This window comes from Plecotus auritus (genome assembly GCF_963455305.1).
Source record: "Plecotus auritus genome assembly, chromosome: 10".
Taxonomy (NCBI): Eukaryota; Metazoa; Chordata; class Mammalia; order Chiroptera; family Vespertilionidae; genus Plecotus; species Plecotus auritus.
This window is the reverse complement of record NC_137785.1, coordinates 28,586,801-28,602,936: the sequence shown is the minus strand read 5'-3', so window position 1 is coordinate 28,602,936 and position 16,136 is coordinate 28,586,801. Positions and strand designations below refer to the sequence as shown.

The 16,136-nt window shown below is 42.0% G+C and overlaps 1 protein-coding gene across 4 annotated transcripts in view; it reads left to right on the top strand.

Annotated features, from left to right (window-relative positions):
* Positions 1-16,136, top strand: part of CEP89 (centrosomal protein 89) — a 71,545-nt gene that overhangs the window by 11,049 nt on the left and 44,360 nt on the right. For all 4 annotated transcript variants that reach the window (XM_080644401.1, XM_080644400.1, XM_080644403.1 and 1 more), the window contains 4 exons: positions 2,232-2,415; positions 7,598-7,694; positions 13,509-13,537; positions 14,708-14,750. In XM_080644401.1, coding sequence (XP_080500527.1) covers positions 2,232-2,415; positions 7,598-7,694; positions 13,509-13,537; positions 14,708-14,750 — 353 coding nt within the window. The remainder of the gene's footprint in view (positions 1-2,231; positions 2,416-7,597; positions 7,695-13,508; positions 13,538-14,707; positions 14,751-16,136) is intronic.

Below are 16,136 nucleotides of genomic sequence, written 5' to 3'. Positions count from 1 at the left end.
TGAGTGAGGTGGGGCGTCATCTGCGATAGGGCTGAAGGAGTGGGCAGGGGCTCAGTGTTCTGTTCTGAGGTTTGGTATCCTCCCTAGAAGCAGGAAGCACTGAGGGCTTTAAGGGCTTGTGGGATGGCGGTGGGGGATACATGACCAGATTTGCCTTTTAGCTGTCATGTTTATTCAATTTTGTTTATATTTTTACATGCCAAATATTCTGTATCTTTCATGTAGTAAGATCTATCAGCCTTTTCTTTGTATTTTCTGTCATTATTGTCAAATCTAGAAAGAACTTCCCTATTATATACAGCATTATATATATGCTCATGTATTTCCTCCTAGGACATGTTTATATTTTTGGTTTTTACATTTTAATCCTGACACCATTTTGAGATATTTGAATATAGCCTATTTTTCTCTTGGTAGCAATTATACTTTGGCTGAATAAGAGCTAAATATGAGGACAAGATTCTAAAATGTATTAGAAAGAATAAGCAGCTAAGACGATCAGAAGAAATTTGGAAAGGAAGAATATTGACCCCAGGGGTAGGCTGCATTAACCCCATTATATATTTTTTTGTTAATCCTTATCCAAGGGTATTTTTCCATTGATTTTTAGAGAGAATAGAAGGGGGGGGGTGGAGAGAGAGAAACATTGATGTGAAAGAGACACATCAATCGGTTGCCTATCGCAGTGCAGGCACCCCGACTGGGGTGGGGATCGGGGATGGAACCTGCAACCCAGGTACATGCCCTTGACTGGGAATCAAACCCGTGACCCTGTGGTGCATGGGCCAACACTCTGACTGCTGAGCCATACCAGCCAGAGTTAGCCCCATTATATTTTAAAACCTATAGTTGAAGTTAGTAAAATAAAGGACAGGTTCAGTGATAGAGCGGTGTTCATGAACACCTGACGTGAACCTAGTGTTGGCAAGCATATTAATCTCTATTAAAGGCAGCCGCACAGATCAAAGGGAAAGGAAAGGATTCAACAATATATTGATTAGCAATTTTATTGGAAAAATCAGCTTTGAGCCTTGCCTAATTCATATACCAAAACAAATTTCTGTTGAATGAAAGTATTGATTTGTACATATACATAAATAAGACTATTAAATCTTACATCCAGTCTTATCAAAACTGCTATTTACTCCTACACTAAGAATCTACATGGTTAAAAGAAAATTTTAAAAAATCATCTGTATGTTAAAAAAATGAATAGAATAGGAAAAATATTTGTAGTAAATACAAAGTCAGGCTTTTAATTTTAGAAGAAAAGAAAGTTAATTTCAAATTAGAATGGACATATTAGAAGCAAAATAGATAAATGGAGAAAGGACATGAACAGAGAATTCACACTAGAGGAATTAAGGCTTGCACACAGATATGGAAAAATATCTAGTCTCGGTAAGATGCAAATTTATATTGTGAGATTTAATTTCTTTTGGCAAGTTTTAGAACATTATTACCAACGTAGTCACAGGTTGGAGAAATGATTTTTGAAATAATCTTGTGTGGTATGCATGAAGATCCACAAAATGTTTATACCATTGACTCAGCAGTTTGCCATCTGGTTTGTTTTATAGGATTAATCCTAAAAACAGAAGAGATTATTTGCACATAGATGTCCATTTCAGGGTTATTTATAGCAGTGAAAATTGGGAGGGAGAAACCAGGAAAGGGAAATGGCTGACTAAATTGGTATAACTACTTGAGTCTTTACCTTATGACATTTTGACTTTAAAAACTTGTTAAAAATGAAGCAGATTGTATTGTATGCAGTGTTAAGTATAAGAACCTAGGTAAAAAACTAGAAAGAAATTTTAAGAGTGTGCAGGGAGCTGCTGGTGTGGCTCAGTGGTTGAGCGTTGACCCATGCACCCATGGTCACCTGTTGGATTCCCAGTCAGGGTACATGCCCAGGTTGCAGGCTCTATCCCAAGCAGGGGGCATCCAAGAGGCAGCCGATCAATGTTGATGTTTCTCTCTCATCAATGTTTCGATCTCTTTCTCTCCCTTCCTCTCTCTAAAGATCAATAAAAATACATTTTATAAAAAGTGTGTCGAGAGATGGGATAGTAGATGACTTAATCTTTTCGTTTCTATGTATTTTGTAAAAGTAGTTATAATACTTTCATGGTGGAGGCTCAGAGGCAGTGCATTTAACACATGTATATGTACCAGTGTGAAGTAAGTGGCGGCTTTAGTTACTTATTTTTCACTTTAATGTAATACAGACCAAACTGGCAGAGTGAGACAGGGAGAACTTCTTTGCCATCCTTTGAAATGCTGGGCTACGGGGAGGAAGAGGACACTGCCTCGCACCTATCATCTAGCAACAAGGAGTCCTCGGAAGTCAGTGCTCATAAGGAAGAAGGAAGAATTGGTGATGCTGTGTATACCATGCCACACAGAAATCAGGTATTTGTCACATTCCAGAATTTCGTCTGCACCTTGACATTAACTTGTAGTAAATTGTGTATGTGTAAGGACTTTCTTTTCTCTCTTGTACTTTTGATGGCTTTTGTTCTGGGGCTTATTTTTTTAATGTGTCTAGTCTTGTTTTCTATCTGGTTAGGCTAAAATTTAAAACTTTTCCTTTACCTTTCAAAAACAAACATCAACATTTTCAGTGTAGATTTTCTTCCGATGCTAAGTAATCCTGTTCTTGTCTTAGACCCCAAAGGCTTCTTTTCTATCACCTTTCCAATGTCAGTATGCATAGTTGCAACCTTTCTTCAAATTCATGCCTGACAAAAGGAGTATCGTCATTTATCTCCATAGTAGCTGCTGTTGTTTGAATGGTTACCTTGAGTCTCTATTTCAGGCTCTTGCATGTATTTACCTCCCAGTATCTTGGTGCGGTAGGTTCCATTTTTGAACCTATCACAGGTGACAACTGAAGTGCTGCCCGACTGCTCTGGTTTACAATCTGTGCTCCTAGGGTTTTGAAAACCGGATAGTGCCATTTCTTTAATGACAAAAGACAGCACTGTAATTTCTTTTTTCCTTTCTCTTTTTTCATCATTATAACGTGTTAGCATGGTGACTACACATAAAGACTGGCAGGTTCAAAGTATATTCATTTTGATCATCTTATATTGATTACCCTCAACTATATTGAATCACATTTTTTTAAAATAGATATTTTATTGATTTCAGAGAGGAAGGGCAAGGGAGAGAGAGATAGAAACATCAATGATGAGAGGGAATCATTGATTGGTTGCCTCCTGCATGCCTCCTGCTGATTGCAATTGAGAGGTTTCATGCTAACCTTTTTTTTTTTAATTTAATAAATCTTTATTGTTCAGATTATTACAATTGTTCCTCTTTTTTCCCCCCAATAGCTCCCCCCCACCCGGTTCCCACCCCACCCTCTGCCCTTATCCCCCCTACTGTCCTCATCCATAGGTGTACAATTTTTGTCCAGTCTCTTCCCACACCCCCACACCCCTTTCCCCCCGAGAATTGTCAGTCCACTCCCTTTCTATGCCCCGGTTCTATTAGATTCACCAGTTTATTCTGTTCATCAGATTTTTTATTCACTTGATTTTTAGATTCACTTGTTGATAGACATGTATTTGTTGTTCATAATTTTTATCTTTACCTTTTTCTTCTTCCTCTTCTTAAAAAATATCTTTCAGCATTTCATATAATACTGGTTTGGCGGTGATGAACTCCTTTAGCTTTTTCTTATCTGTGAAGCTCTTTATTTGACCTTCAATTCTGAATGATAGCTTTGCTGGGTAAAGTAATCTTGGTTGTAGGTTCTTGCTATTCATCACTTTGAATATTTCTTGCCACTCCCTTCTGGCCTGCATAGTTTCTGTTGTGAAATCAGCTGACAATTGTATGGGTGCTCCCTTGTAGGTAACTAACTGTTTTTCTCTTACTGCTTTTAATATTCTCTCTTTGTCTTTTGCTCTTGGCATTTTAATTATGATGTGTGTTGGTGTGGTCCTCTTTGGGTTCCTTTTCTTTGGGGTTCTGTGCGCTTCCTGGACTTGTAAGTCTATTTCTTTCACCAGGTGGGGAAGTTTTCTGTCATTATTTCTTCAAATAGGTTTTCAGTATCTTCCTCTCTCTCTTCTTCTGGCACCCCCATAATTCGGATGTTGGTATGCTTGAGGTTGTCCCAGAGGCTCCTTACACTATCTTCAAATTTTTGGATTCTTTTTTCTTTTTGCTTTTCCAGCTGAGTGTTTTTTGCTTCTTTGTATTTCAACTCCTTGACTTGATTCTTGCAGTCCTCTAGTCTGCTGTTAGGTCTCTGTATAATATTTTTTATTTCAGTCAGTGTATGTTTAATTTCTAGTTGGTCCTTTTTCATATCCTCGAGGGTCCCGCTAAATTTATCAGCCTTTTCTAGGAAATTCTTGAAAAACCTTATGACCGTGGTTTTGAACTCTATATCCAGTCATTTGTTTTCCTCCATTTCTTTCATTTGTGATGTGTTTCTTTGTCTCCGCATTTTCGTTGCTTCCCTGAGTTGGTAGAATAGCTTTGTGTGGTAGGTGTCCTCTAGGGCACAGTGGCTCAGCCTCCCCAGTTACCTGAGGTGGACACTCTTGGTGCACCCCTTTGTGGACTGTGTGCTCAGCCTTGTTGTAGTTAAGTCTTGATTGTTGTTGGTATCACTGGGAGGAATTGACCTCCAGGCCAATTGGCTGTGAGGGTCAGCTGTGTCTACGCTGGGAGAACTTTCGTGATGGAGACACTCTTCAGAGACAAGACTTGCAAAATTGCAAAAGCCTCTGTGCTCAGCTTGCATGGGGCAGAGTTTCAGGGCGGAGCAGACAGCCTTGGTTTCCCGTCAGCCCTGCCCTATGAGGACCCTGGGTCTCAGTGTCCCTCGGTAATCACTGCAAGCACCTCTGAGAGAAAGCCGCCCTCAAGTTTTGCCCGCTGCCAGACAGTCCAGTTTCTCCCCGAATGAGTCGGGGTTCTCAGAAACTTGCCCGAAACTGGAGTTCAGTGTAGTCGGGAGCTTCCGTCTCCCTCCCACTTTAGAAAGCCAGTCGCGTACTCAGCCTCCCGTGCGTTCAGCAGTTACCTCCCGTGCGTTCAGCAGTTAGTCCTTTCTGCGCGTGCACGACTCCAGACCTCTGCCTTCCGCAGCTCCCGAGTCTTAGTGTGCTTTCTTTTTCCTGACAGTCCAGATTCCCCCCCGAATGAGTCTGGTTTCCCAGCGTCTTACTGGGGACTGTAGTTCAGTGCAGTCGGGAGTTTCCTTCTCCCTCCCGCTTTAGAAAGCCAGCCGCGCACTCAGCCGCCCGTACACACAGTTGCCCGTCCTCTCCGCGTACAAGTCTCCGTACCTCAGCCTTTTGTAGCTCCTCTGAGTCTCAATGTGCTTTCCTCTTTTCTTCTAGTTGTAGAATTTCCACTCAGCCAGCTTTCCTGTGGTTCTGGATGGTGTCGGTTTTGTCTTTTAGTTGTAGTTTTGATATTGTTGTGCGAGGCAGCAGTTTAGGTGTTTACCTATGCCACCGTCTTGGTTTCTCGGTTTCATGCTAATCTTTACATTGTCCTGACAGATGGCATAAGCGAAAGGCCCCTAAATGAAAGGGGTTTCAATTTCCCATAGTCTCACAATTAGGTTTTTTTTTTTTTTTTTCCCCTGGGGGCTGATAGACAGTAGGGAAGACGCATTGACCTTTTCTTCACATTAATATATGCTAGGCAGCTTCCATGTACCATTTCAAATATGTTTTTTTAAATTGATTTTTAGAGAGAGAGAAAGGGAGGGAGAGAGAATCATCAATCAGCTGCCTCCTGCATGCTCCCTACTGGGGATGGAGCCAAAAACCCAGGCATATGCCCTGACCAGGAATCAAACTAGTGACCTATTGGTGCATGGGTTGATGCTTAACCACTGAGCACACTGGCCGGGCAACATGTACCATTTCATTTACTTCACACCCTTGGGGTAAGTATGTGAAGAAACAGGATAAATGACTTGTCCAAGGTTCCCCAACCAACCATCCAGTAGCAGAGGCAGGATTCAGACTAGGGTGACGAATTTTCCCTATTAACAATTAAAATTGGTGTTTATAGTCCTTGTGCCTATCAAGAATATTTCTTAGACATAAAGTTATTTTTTTAAAAAAAACAGGCCAAATATTCTTAAGTTTATTATATGATTAAAATATATATATCTTCGACCCTAGCTGGTTTGTCTCAGCTGATAGAGAGTCGGCCCGTGGACTGAAGGGTACTGAAAATATGTTTTTGTTGATTTTTTAATTTTTTTAGAGAGAGAAACTTTGATGTGAGAAATATCGATTGGCCTTAGCCAGTTTGGCTCAGTGGATAGAGCGTCGGGCCTGCAGACTGAAGAGTCCTGGGTTCGGTTCCAGTCAAGGGCACATACCGGGGTGGTGGGCTCCATCCCCAGAGGGAGGCGTGCAGGAGACAGCCGATCAATGATTCACTCTCATTGATGTTTCTATCTCTCTCTCCCTCCTCTCCCTTTCTCTCTGAAATCAATTTAAAAAAAAAAGAAAGAAAGAAACATCGATTGCTTGCCTCCCATATGTGCTCTGACCAGGAATTGAACTAGCCTTGACTGGGAATCGAACCCACGACCGCCTGGTTCATAGTTTGACGTTCAACCACTGAGCTATACCAGTCAGGCCTTTGGTTTATTTATTTATGTATTAAATATACACAAAAGGTACATAAATCATAAGTGTACAGCTCAGTGAATTTTTACAAAGTAGCCACTACCCAGATTTTTAAAAAGAACATTATTAGTATCCCAGAAGTCCCTCTTTGTGACAGAGAAGGTCACTACTTCCCCCAGAGATAAGCGCTGCCCTAAATTCCAAGAGTAGACTAGATCTTAGAAAATAACCTTAGATTAGGTTTGCCTATACTGAAAATTCTGTGAACTTAATCACATAGTATGTATTCTTTGGGGTTTTTTAGAGTCTTCAGTTATTGTACATGCAGTGATTGGTTCATTCCTATTGCTGTATAATACCCCATTATGCAACTATACCATCCAATTACTTACTCATTTTATTGATGATGGACATTTGGTTGTTTCCAGTTTGGGACTTTCAGGAATAGTGCTGCTGTGAGCATTCGGCATAGGAGATGCTCACAGGCAGTGGAGGAGAAGGTTCCATTTCATGAGGAAACAACATTTATAGTGGACTCACAAAGCCCACGAACATAACTGACCTCAACCCCAAACGGTTGCCAGACTGAGGGTTCTCACAGGGCAAGTTGACAGCACTTGTCTCACGTGGAGATGATAACACGGTAACAGTGCCAGGGTAGGATGGTATAGGGTGCTACGCACAGCAGGCCAGATGCAGCCCCTTTTTCTGGGTTGGTCTCTGGAAGGAAGGAGGAAGAGAGGCTGCCCAGGCAGCCTGGGTGGGATTTGAAGTTCTGGATGGCCTAAGTGTAGTTCCAGTGTCATTGCTTTTGCCACAGGGCTTTTCCTGAGGAATCCGAAGTTTCGTCCCACCCTTTCAAGTATAGTCCTTTTGTGTCTCAGAGACGGAGGTCGCACTGAAGAAAGTATGGAATAAGCCATTTGAGTTTACTGGGAGGAAATTTGATCACATGTTTGCTCCTTTGTCTCTTGTAGCAAAAGGTTCCATTGTCACATGAGGTGGACAGTGAAGATGAGGAAAATATTTCTGAGCAAGTTTCACCTCCTATACCACAGCATACACAAGAAAAAGGTAAAAAAAAAAAAAAACAAAAAAAACAAAAAAAACAGCCACAATTATTTTTCAAATAGTAAAAACATTTTGTGACAATAAATGTTGGTTAACTTGGGGGAACGTATAGGCATTGCACCTCCATACTGTGATTCTGTTATTACAAGTAGGAATATTTCTGAATTTTATTTTCCCTGGAGGTAAGTTACTCCAGAGTCAGTTGCCTGGATATTAGGTTGTACTCATTTTGTAGTCCATTTCGTAAGTTCTGTCAGTCAGCCATGAGAAGACAATTGGGGAAAGGGCTACAGCTCAGGCTCTGAAGCTCTACACACTCTTTCCTCCTGCACCCCAACTGAGGCCTGGTGTTGCAAGGGGCTGGAGCCCAGTGGTCTCCATGCTATCTCCAGGGCCTGGAGCTGGGCCCCACCCACAGTAGGCTGTCTCTAAGGGTTTGTTTGATGAATGAGTGCACGGACATGTTTATAATAGAACTCTAACTGTATGTTTCCAGTTGTCTGTGTATTTTGTCTGGCACTGTGAGAGAATTCAGAGTATTATAGTAAAGGCAGGGAACTCTCTTCAGTTTCCTAAAAGATGGCTTATGTTTGAGAGTGAGAAAGAGAGCCTGACATACAGTGGGCACCAATAACTGCTTTATCAGGGCCCTCCTGAGAGTTGCTTGGGCTCAAGGAGAGGTGATTGGAAAACAGAACACCAGCTAGCAATACCTGGGCCAGAGACACCAATTGGTTAGGTGGCATTTTTTATCTCTGTGGGAAAATCTGTGAATATTAAAGTCATGTAAAAACTGTATTCCTTTTTTAATTATAGAAGTACTACTTTTGCACTGTAAAAAAACGGAAATGCACAAATATATCAAGTTAAACACACATAATTGTACTTCATAGATAATTAATTTTATTTTATTATTTTTTGTTGTTGATCCTTACTTGAGGATATTTTTTCCATTGATTTCTTTTTAGAGAGTGGAAGGGAGGAAGAGAGGGGTAGAAAGAGGGAGAGAGCAAGAGAGAAACATCAATGTGATGTGAGAGAGACACAATGATTGGTTGCCTCCCACAAGCGCCCCAACTGGGGCCAGAGATCAAAACTCTGCAACCCAGGTATGTGTCCTTGACTGGGAATCAAACCCACAACCCTTCAATGTGCAGGCCAACACTAACCACTGAACACCACTGGCCAGCACTAGATAATTACTTTTATTATTTTAATTTTTTTTATTGATTTCTGAGAGGAAGTGAGGGGGGAGAGAGAGAGAGAGAGAACTATCAGTGATGACAGAGAATCATCAATCGGCTGCCTCCTGTATGCCTCCTACTGGGGATCAAGTCCACAACCCAGGCATGTGCCCTTGACTGGAATTGAACCTGAGACCCTTCAGTCCACAGGCTGAAGCTCTATCCACTGAGCCAAACTAGCTAGGGCTAGATAATTACTTTTAACATACAATTGGGTATGTATATAAAATACACATTATTTTCTTACCTAACTTTTTTAAATTAAATGACATAACCTAAATATCTCCCTATGTTTATACATGTCCATCCACTTTTTTTTTTTTTTTTTACTTTAGAGAGGGAGGAAGGAGGCGAGAGAATCATCAATGTGAGAGAGAAATATTGATTGGTTGCCTCCTGTACACATCCCGACCTGGGATAGAATCCACAACCTAGGTATGTGCCCTAACTGGGAATCAAACTGGTAGCCTTTTGTATTTTGTGCCAGTCCCTTCTGACCTGCAAAGTTTCTGTTGAGAAATCAGCTGACAGTCTTATGGGAGCTCCATTGTAGATAATAACTGCCTTTAAGATTCTCTCTTTGTCTTTAACCTTTGGCATTTTAATTATGATGTATCTTGGTGTGGGCTTCTTTGGGTTCATCTTATTTGGGACTCTCCATGCTTCCTGGACTTGTGTGTCTATTTCCTTCACCAAGTTAGGAAGTTTTCTGACATTATTTTTTCAAATAGGCTTTCAATTTTTTGCTCTCTCTCTTCTCTTTTTGGCACCTCCATGAATGTTGGTACTCTTTTTTAAAAAAAATATATTTTTATTGATTTCAGAGAGGGAGAGAGAGATAGAAAGAAACATCAATGATGAAAGAGAATCATTGATCGGCTGCCTCCTGCACACCCCCTACTGGGGATCAAGTCCGCAACCTGGGCATATGCCCTTGACCAGAATCAAACCCAGTACCCTTCAGTCTGCAGGCCGATGCTCTATCCACTGAGCCCAAACAGGCTAGGCCTGTTGGTACTCTTTATGTTGTTCCAGAGGCCCCTTAAACGGTCCTCAGTTTTTTGGATTCTTTTTTTTTTTTTTTTTTTGCTAGTTCTGATTGGGTGTTTTCTGTTAAAATTGCTGCTTTGATCCTCTGCTTGATCAGTCTACTGTTGATTCATTTTACTGTTTCTTCATTTCATTTATTGTACTCTTCATTTCTGTCCTTTTTTATGTTTTTTATCTCCATTTCTATGTTTTTATCTCTTTGTTGAAGTTCTCACTGAGTTGATCTATCTTTTCCTAAGTTCCTTGAGCATCCTTATAACCATTATTTTTTAAAATATATGTATTTTTTAAATATATTTTTATTGATTTCAGAGAGGAAGGAAGAGGGAGAGAGAGATAGAAACATCAATGTTGAGAGAGAATAATTGATCGGCTGCCTCCTACATGCCCCTTACTGAGGACCAGCCCAAAACCCGGACATGTATCCTGACTGGGAATCAAACCGTGACCTCCTGGTTCATAGGTCTACACTCAACCAGTGAGACACACTGGCCTGGCTATCACCAGTATTTTGAACTTGGTATCCTTGGTAGATTGCTTGTCTTCATTTTGTTTCATTCTTTTTCTGGAGTTTTGTGCTCCTATTCTTTCATTTGGGACATGTTGCTTTGTCTCCTTGTTTTGGCTGCCTCCCTGTGTTTGTATAAGGTACAGCTGCTATGTCTCCCAGGCTTTGTAGAGTGCCCTAATGTAGAACATGTGCTGAAGGGCCCACTGGCACAGCCTCTGTAGTAACCTGAGCTGAGCACTCCAGGTGCAGCCCCCTACCCCCCACCATGTATGGGCTATGTGCATCCTCCTGTTCAGTAGTTGAGCCTTGATTTCTGTCAATGGGAGGGATTGACCCCCAGGCCAATCAGCTTCGAGGACTGGCCAAGACTATCGCAGAGGAGCTTTTGTGTAGGGGCCAACTACATGGAGCAGGACTTGCTTCAGCAGGGCTCAGTGCCAGATGAGTCTGCAGGTGGAGGTGACTGGGTGATGCTCTGGTGTGGTCTGAAGCTGTCCTCTGGGTGCATTGGCCCTGGATCCTCCCTGGAGGTGCAGGCCACAGTTAGCCACTGCTTGTGCCATGCCAGGGACCACCCAGCATGTGGCTCATGCAGATAGTTGCCACGTGTGCTGGGTTTGGAGGTGCCCAGGAGAGGCCAAGGCTGGCTGCTGCTAGTACTGGGCTTGGGCGTCTTAGCAAGAGGTAAAGGGCATGCTGAGGCCAGATGCTGCTTGTTTGAGATTTATGAGCCTTTGAGAGATTTTAGCAAAGTCTGAAGTTCGAGCCAAGTGGCTTGGGTGGGTCTGAAAGTTGGGTGGGGATCTCAGGGAATCACCCAGGAAGGGTGAACAGTGTTAGCCAGGTAAATGGAGACTAAAGTATGTGCCTGCTGCCAGCTCTATGGGGAGAGGACTCAGCAAAGGAACATGTCTTCTGCTAGCACTTATGTCTGGGAGAAAGCTACCCCTCCAGCCTCACCCCAAAGCCAGACAATTTAGTTCCTATGCTCAGAGCAAGTGAGTCTGAGTAAGTCTGAGTGTGGGCCCTTTACGAGGAACTGCCTGGGTCCCCAGCAGCCTTCCATCTTACTCAGACTCAATCTCTGCTGTATTATGGGGACTTCTGTTCCTGGCTTTGGAACCCTGGGCTGGGACTCCTCCCCAGCTGAGATATCCCTCCTGATTCTTAACCTCCTTACCTGGGTGTGGGACATGACCATTCTGCATTTCTGCCCCTCCTACACGTCTCCCTGTGGCTTCCTTAGTTATAGGAGTTCTGTTCAGCTAGACTTCAGGCAGTTCTCAGTTATGGTTGTTAATTAGTTTAGTTGTAAGTTTGAAGTGGTCACGAGAGGATGTCAGTACTGCGTTTATCTACTCTGCCATTTTGACTAGAAGCCTGTTTCTCCCCCCCCCACCACCATTTAATCCCCTGCCCTCCCCCAACTTTATTTTGTGAAGAATTTAAGGGACACATAGAAGATTCCATTAAATAGGAAAGCAGTAGATCTGATATAGCATTGGAAGATACCAAATCAAGACTATTGTAACAGAGTTATTAAATATGTAAATTATTTTAATTATTTTTTTATCAGTTTAAACATTTGCTCATCAGAAATTTATTCAGGCCAAAACTGGTTTGGCTCAGTGGATAGAGCGTCAGCCTGCGGACTGAAAGGTCCCGGGTTCGATTCCGGTCAAGGGCATGTAACTTGGTTGTGGGCACATCCCCAGTAGGAGGTGTGCAGGAGGCAGCTGATCGATGTTTCTCTCTCATCGATGTTTCTGACTATCTATCCCTCTTCCTTCCTCTCTGTAAAAAAATCAATAAAATATATTTAAAAAAAAAAAAAGAAATTTATTCAGGTTACTGTGTGCCAGAAATGATGGAGCCACAGCCTTTACCCTCACATTCTAGTTTCAGGGGAGGATGTGTAGATGGTAAACTGCCTGGGTGCTAAGGCTGGTGGTAGAAGTGGGCACAAAGACCAGAGAGCATTCACCATTGTCTGCCAGTAGTAGAAAGTGGCAGGGAGAAGAGGCCATTAGGCTAGACTGGGTAGGATTTCATCTGGTGCCCCAGTCCAGGCTGCCCCAAAACACATCATCAAAAGCAGGTTTGTTAATATTGAATGTCAACTTTAACTGGAAAATTTTTAAAAAATACACTTTAAAAAAAAGCAGTTTGGTTAAAAATAGTGAATTAAGATGACTTTTTTGGTAAAAAAATAAGCTCTTCATTAATTAGTTGCCCAAGTGTTGGTAGTTGTAATGAACCAGTAAGTAGATTTATAATGTTGTATGCATCTTTAAGCATTTTTGTCTGTTTTTCTGAATTCTATACTTTTTTTCTTTTTGCATATTTGCTTCTAATTTATTTTTCAGCCAGTTATTTCTGCTCTGCAAATAAATTGTGGAAAGTTAAAAGCAATGAACTTCTAAAAAGTTGAAAACCCAACTTTTCACTACAACAAGGGGTACAGGCAAACTGGGTCATAAGGTCAACCTCTTCATGGAGGATATTAATCACAAGTATGTATTTATAAGTCGAAAATGAGTTACTGGTCAAGATTTTTTTTCATTTGTGTCATTGAGGCAGTTTGCTTCAAGGAACAACTACTGTTCTGACCAAGTTGGATGCAACTTCCAGTCAGGGTAGGCCCAGCCCATTTGGGGAGTGGCAGGGGGAACCTGTAGAGGGAGCACTGGGGTGGAGTATGTTGGAAAGGTGGGGAGGAGCCCTACATGGAAAGGGCTCAGAGTCACACTAAGGAATTTGGCCTTGGTTCTGCAATCCTGTGAGCCACTGAAGGTGCTCAGGAATGAGCAGGATAGTCAAAGATGAGCATTTCAGAGCTGGGCTCCCTGCCTCGCTCTGGGACCAGCTTGCCATGCGACCTGGCCAAGCCTGCTGCCGCTCCCTGTCTTGTTTAGCTCCTCTGTAGAAGGTGAGTTTCTGTGATTGTACTCTTCTGAGATGTCAAATATCTTTATCTGCTTTTAATTTTCTCTCTCTTCTTTTTAAAATCAGATGGTGCACATTCTGTTCTGACTTTAAAGGTAAGATTAGTTTTTCAAAAACTGGTTTTCTCAATAGATTGAATTTCTACCATAATGTTTAAATAACTTTTGGGGTGGAAACCTCCCTTAAAAGTTCTTTCTGATTGAATGTTTCTTCTTTTTTTTTTTATCCTCACCCAAGGACATTCTTAGAGAGAAGAAGGGGGAGAGAGAGAAATATCGATCAGTTGCCTTCCCATACATGCCCCAACCAGGGATCGAATTCGCAACCTAGGTGTGTGCCCTGACTAGGAATCAAACCAGCACAGGATGATGCTCAGCCAACTGAGCCATTCGGGCAGACTGAATGTTTCTTTTTAAATACTTAAAAAACTTGAAGAAATTCATATTTTCCATAGTTTAAAAATGAAACTAATGTATTGAGAGGTTTGAAATCACTTATATAATTTGTAGAATGAATAGACAATAACTAATTTGCAAACATGGAAATAGTTCTAACTTAAGTTTTGAATTGTGTGAGGTCACAGGAATTTAAAAATTAAACATTTCTCAGTAGAATCTCTATATAAAAATGCCTAATATGCAAATTGTCCCCATGGGAGTTTGACCAGACCAATTGCTTGCTATGACGTGTGCTGACCACTAGGGGGAAGCACGGAACGAAGGAAGGCCCCGGCTGGCAGCCAGAAGGAAGGCCCCAGCCAGCAGCCAGAAGGCCCCGATTGGCCCTGATTGCCAACCTGGGCTAGGAACCCTACCTGTGCACAAATTTTGTGCACTGGGCCTCTAGCTAATTGATAAACCTCATCTACTTTTTCAGCAGAAAATGGAAACTTAGTATCAGACTGATGTGTAATGGAAAAATTAACAAAACTTAAAGCTTACCCTTTCCTCAAAGTTTTATGTTGAAAAGCAAGATCTTGTATTCTTTTCTCAGCACCCAGAAAAACATGCTTCTCCGCAGTTTATGGGGTCTTCTTGCATGTCACAAGGAGAAAGGCCTGGCTGGAGTTTGCTTTGCACATCTCTCTGCTCAGCACCTGCAGCCATGTCACATGCTTTAAGAATGTGAATTGATGGCCCATTACTCATGGGACCTACATATAAAGACATAGTGACTGACTGAACTTACAGGCAAAAAGGCAGAAAGTTTGAACCGAAGATGCTAACACTCTCAATTTATTAGGCTCATGACTTTTTCCCCCTTAGGATGAAAAAATACCATTATGTGGAAAACCTCCACCCTCCCCAGGTATTTGCCTTTTGAATTTGATTATCATTGTAAAGCTTATAGTGGAAGTATGTCCTCAGGAGCTGTGCTCAGATCCGGGGGGTGGTGGCTGGAAGGACCTGTGGGATGTGCTTAGATGCTGGGAGGGTGGTATATGCAAATAAGGGTTCTGCTCTGGGGCTGGAGGCAATGTGAGGTCTAGAGATGTTTTCTGGGGCACTCTCCCCTATAATGTTTGTGGTGCTTCAGTAGCTTTCAAAGTGAATTTTGTAAAGTTTGCCTGTTATGTTGCACATCACTATCCAAAAACTATATTGGTTATCAAGACTTTTCAGCCCATCCTCCATTCTATCTTGGTGTTGACTTGACTTTCACCCATTCTATGTTGGTGGTTTTGGTGTTGTAGGAGTTTGCTAGGGCTCTAACTTCTAGCCCATAGACTCATTCATCTTTGTATATATTCTGCCACTTAGCCCATCCTTTAAATTTATGTATTACTCAAAAAGTTTGCTTATATGATTTCTATGAAATATCAACAAGCATCTCTTTGAAAATGTTAAATAAACTTATTTCAAAATCTTGTCTTTTTTGTGCCGGCCACTCTCTCCTCTGTAATTTGACTTGGGTGCTTCTCTTGGCTCTGACACTTGCTGGTTCTTGGTGGTGTGCCCACCTTGGTCCTTGAGAGCCCCTGTTGGTCTGCCTGGAGATGCTGTATCTGCTTTCTGCAGGCTGCTCAGATGGGGAAACCGGCAAGGCTGCCAATTGTACAGCCTGTCTCCAGCGACTAACGGGCCAGTTAGGGGTCTTTGGGGTCCCTCTTCCTTACGGGATTCTACATCCCTTCGGGCCTGCCCTGCCTCTCAGACTTCAGTGCCTGCCTGGCCCAAAGGATTTGAGCCCCATCTGGTGCTCTAACTGGACATCTTTCTAGACCATTTAGGTTCCTATTATCTGCCAGGGTGAGGCATCCCCACCTTTTGTAGCTGACGTCTCCTGACATATTTTAGGCTGCAGCTTCTGTCTTCAACCTGTTCTCTCTCTTTTTTTTTTTAAATAAATCTTTATTGTTCAGATTATTACAGGTGTTCCTCTTTTTTTCCCCCTAGCTCCCCTCCACCTGATTCCCCACCCCACCCCATGCCCTTACCCCCCCGCCACTGTCTTCATCTATAGGTGTAAGCTTTTTGTCCAGTCTCTTCCCGCACCCCTCATACCCCCTCCCCCCTGAGAATTGTCAGTCCACTCCCTTTCTATGTCCCTGATTCTATTATATTCACCAGTCCATTCTGTTCTTCAGATTTTTTATTCACTTGATTTTTAGATTCACTTGTTGGTAGGTATGTATTTGATGTCATTTTGTTGTTCATAATTTTTATCTTTACCTTTTTCTTCTTCTTCCTCTTC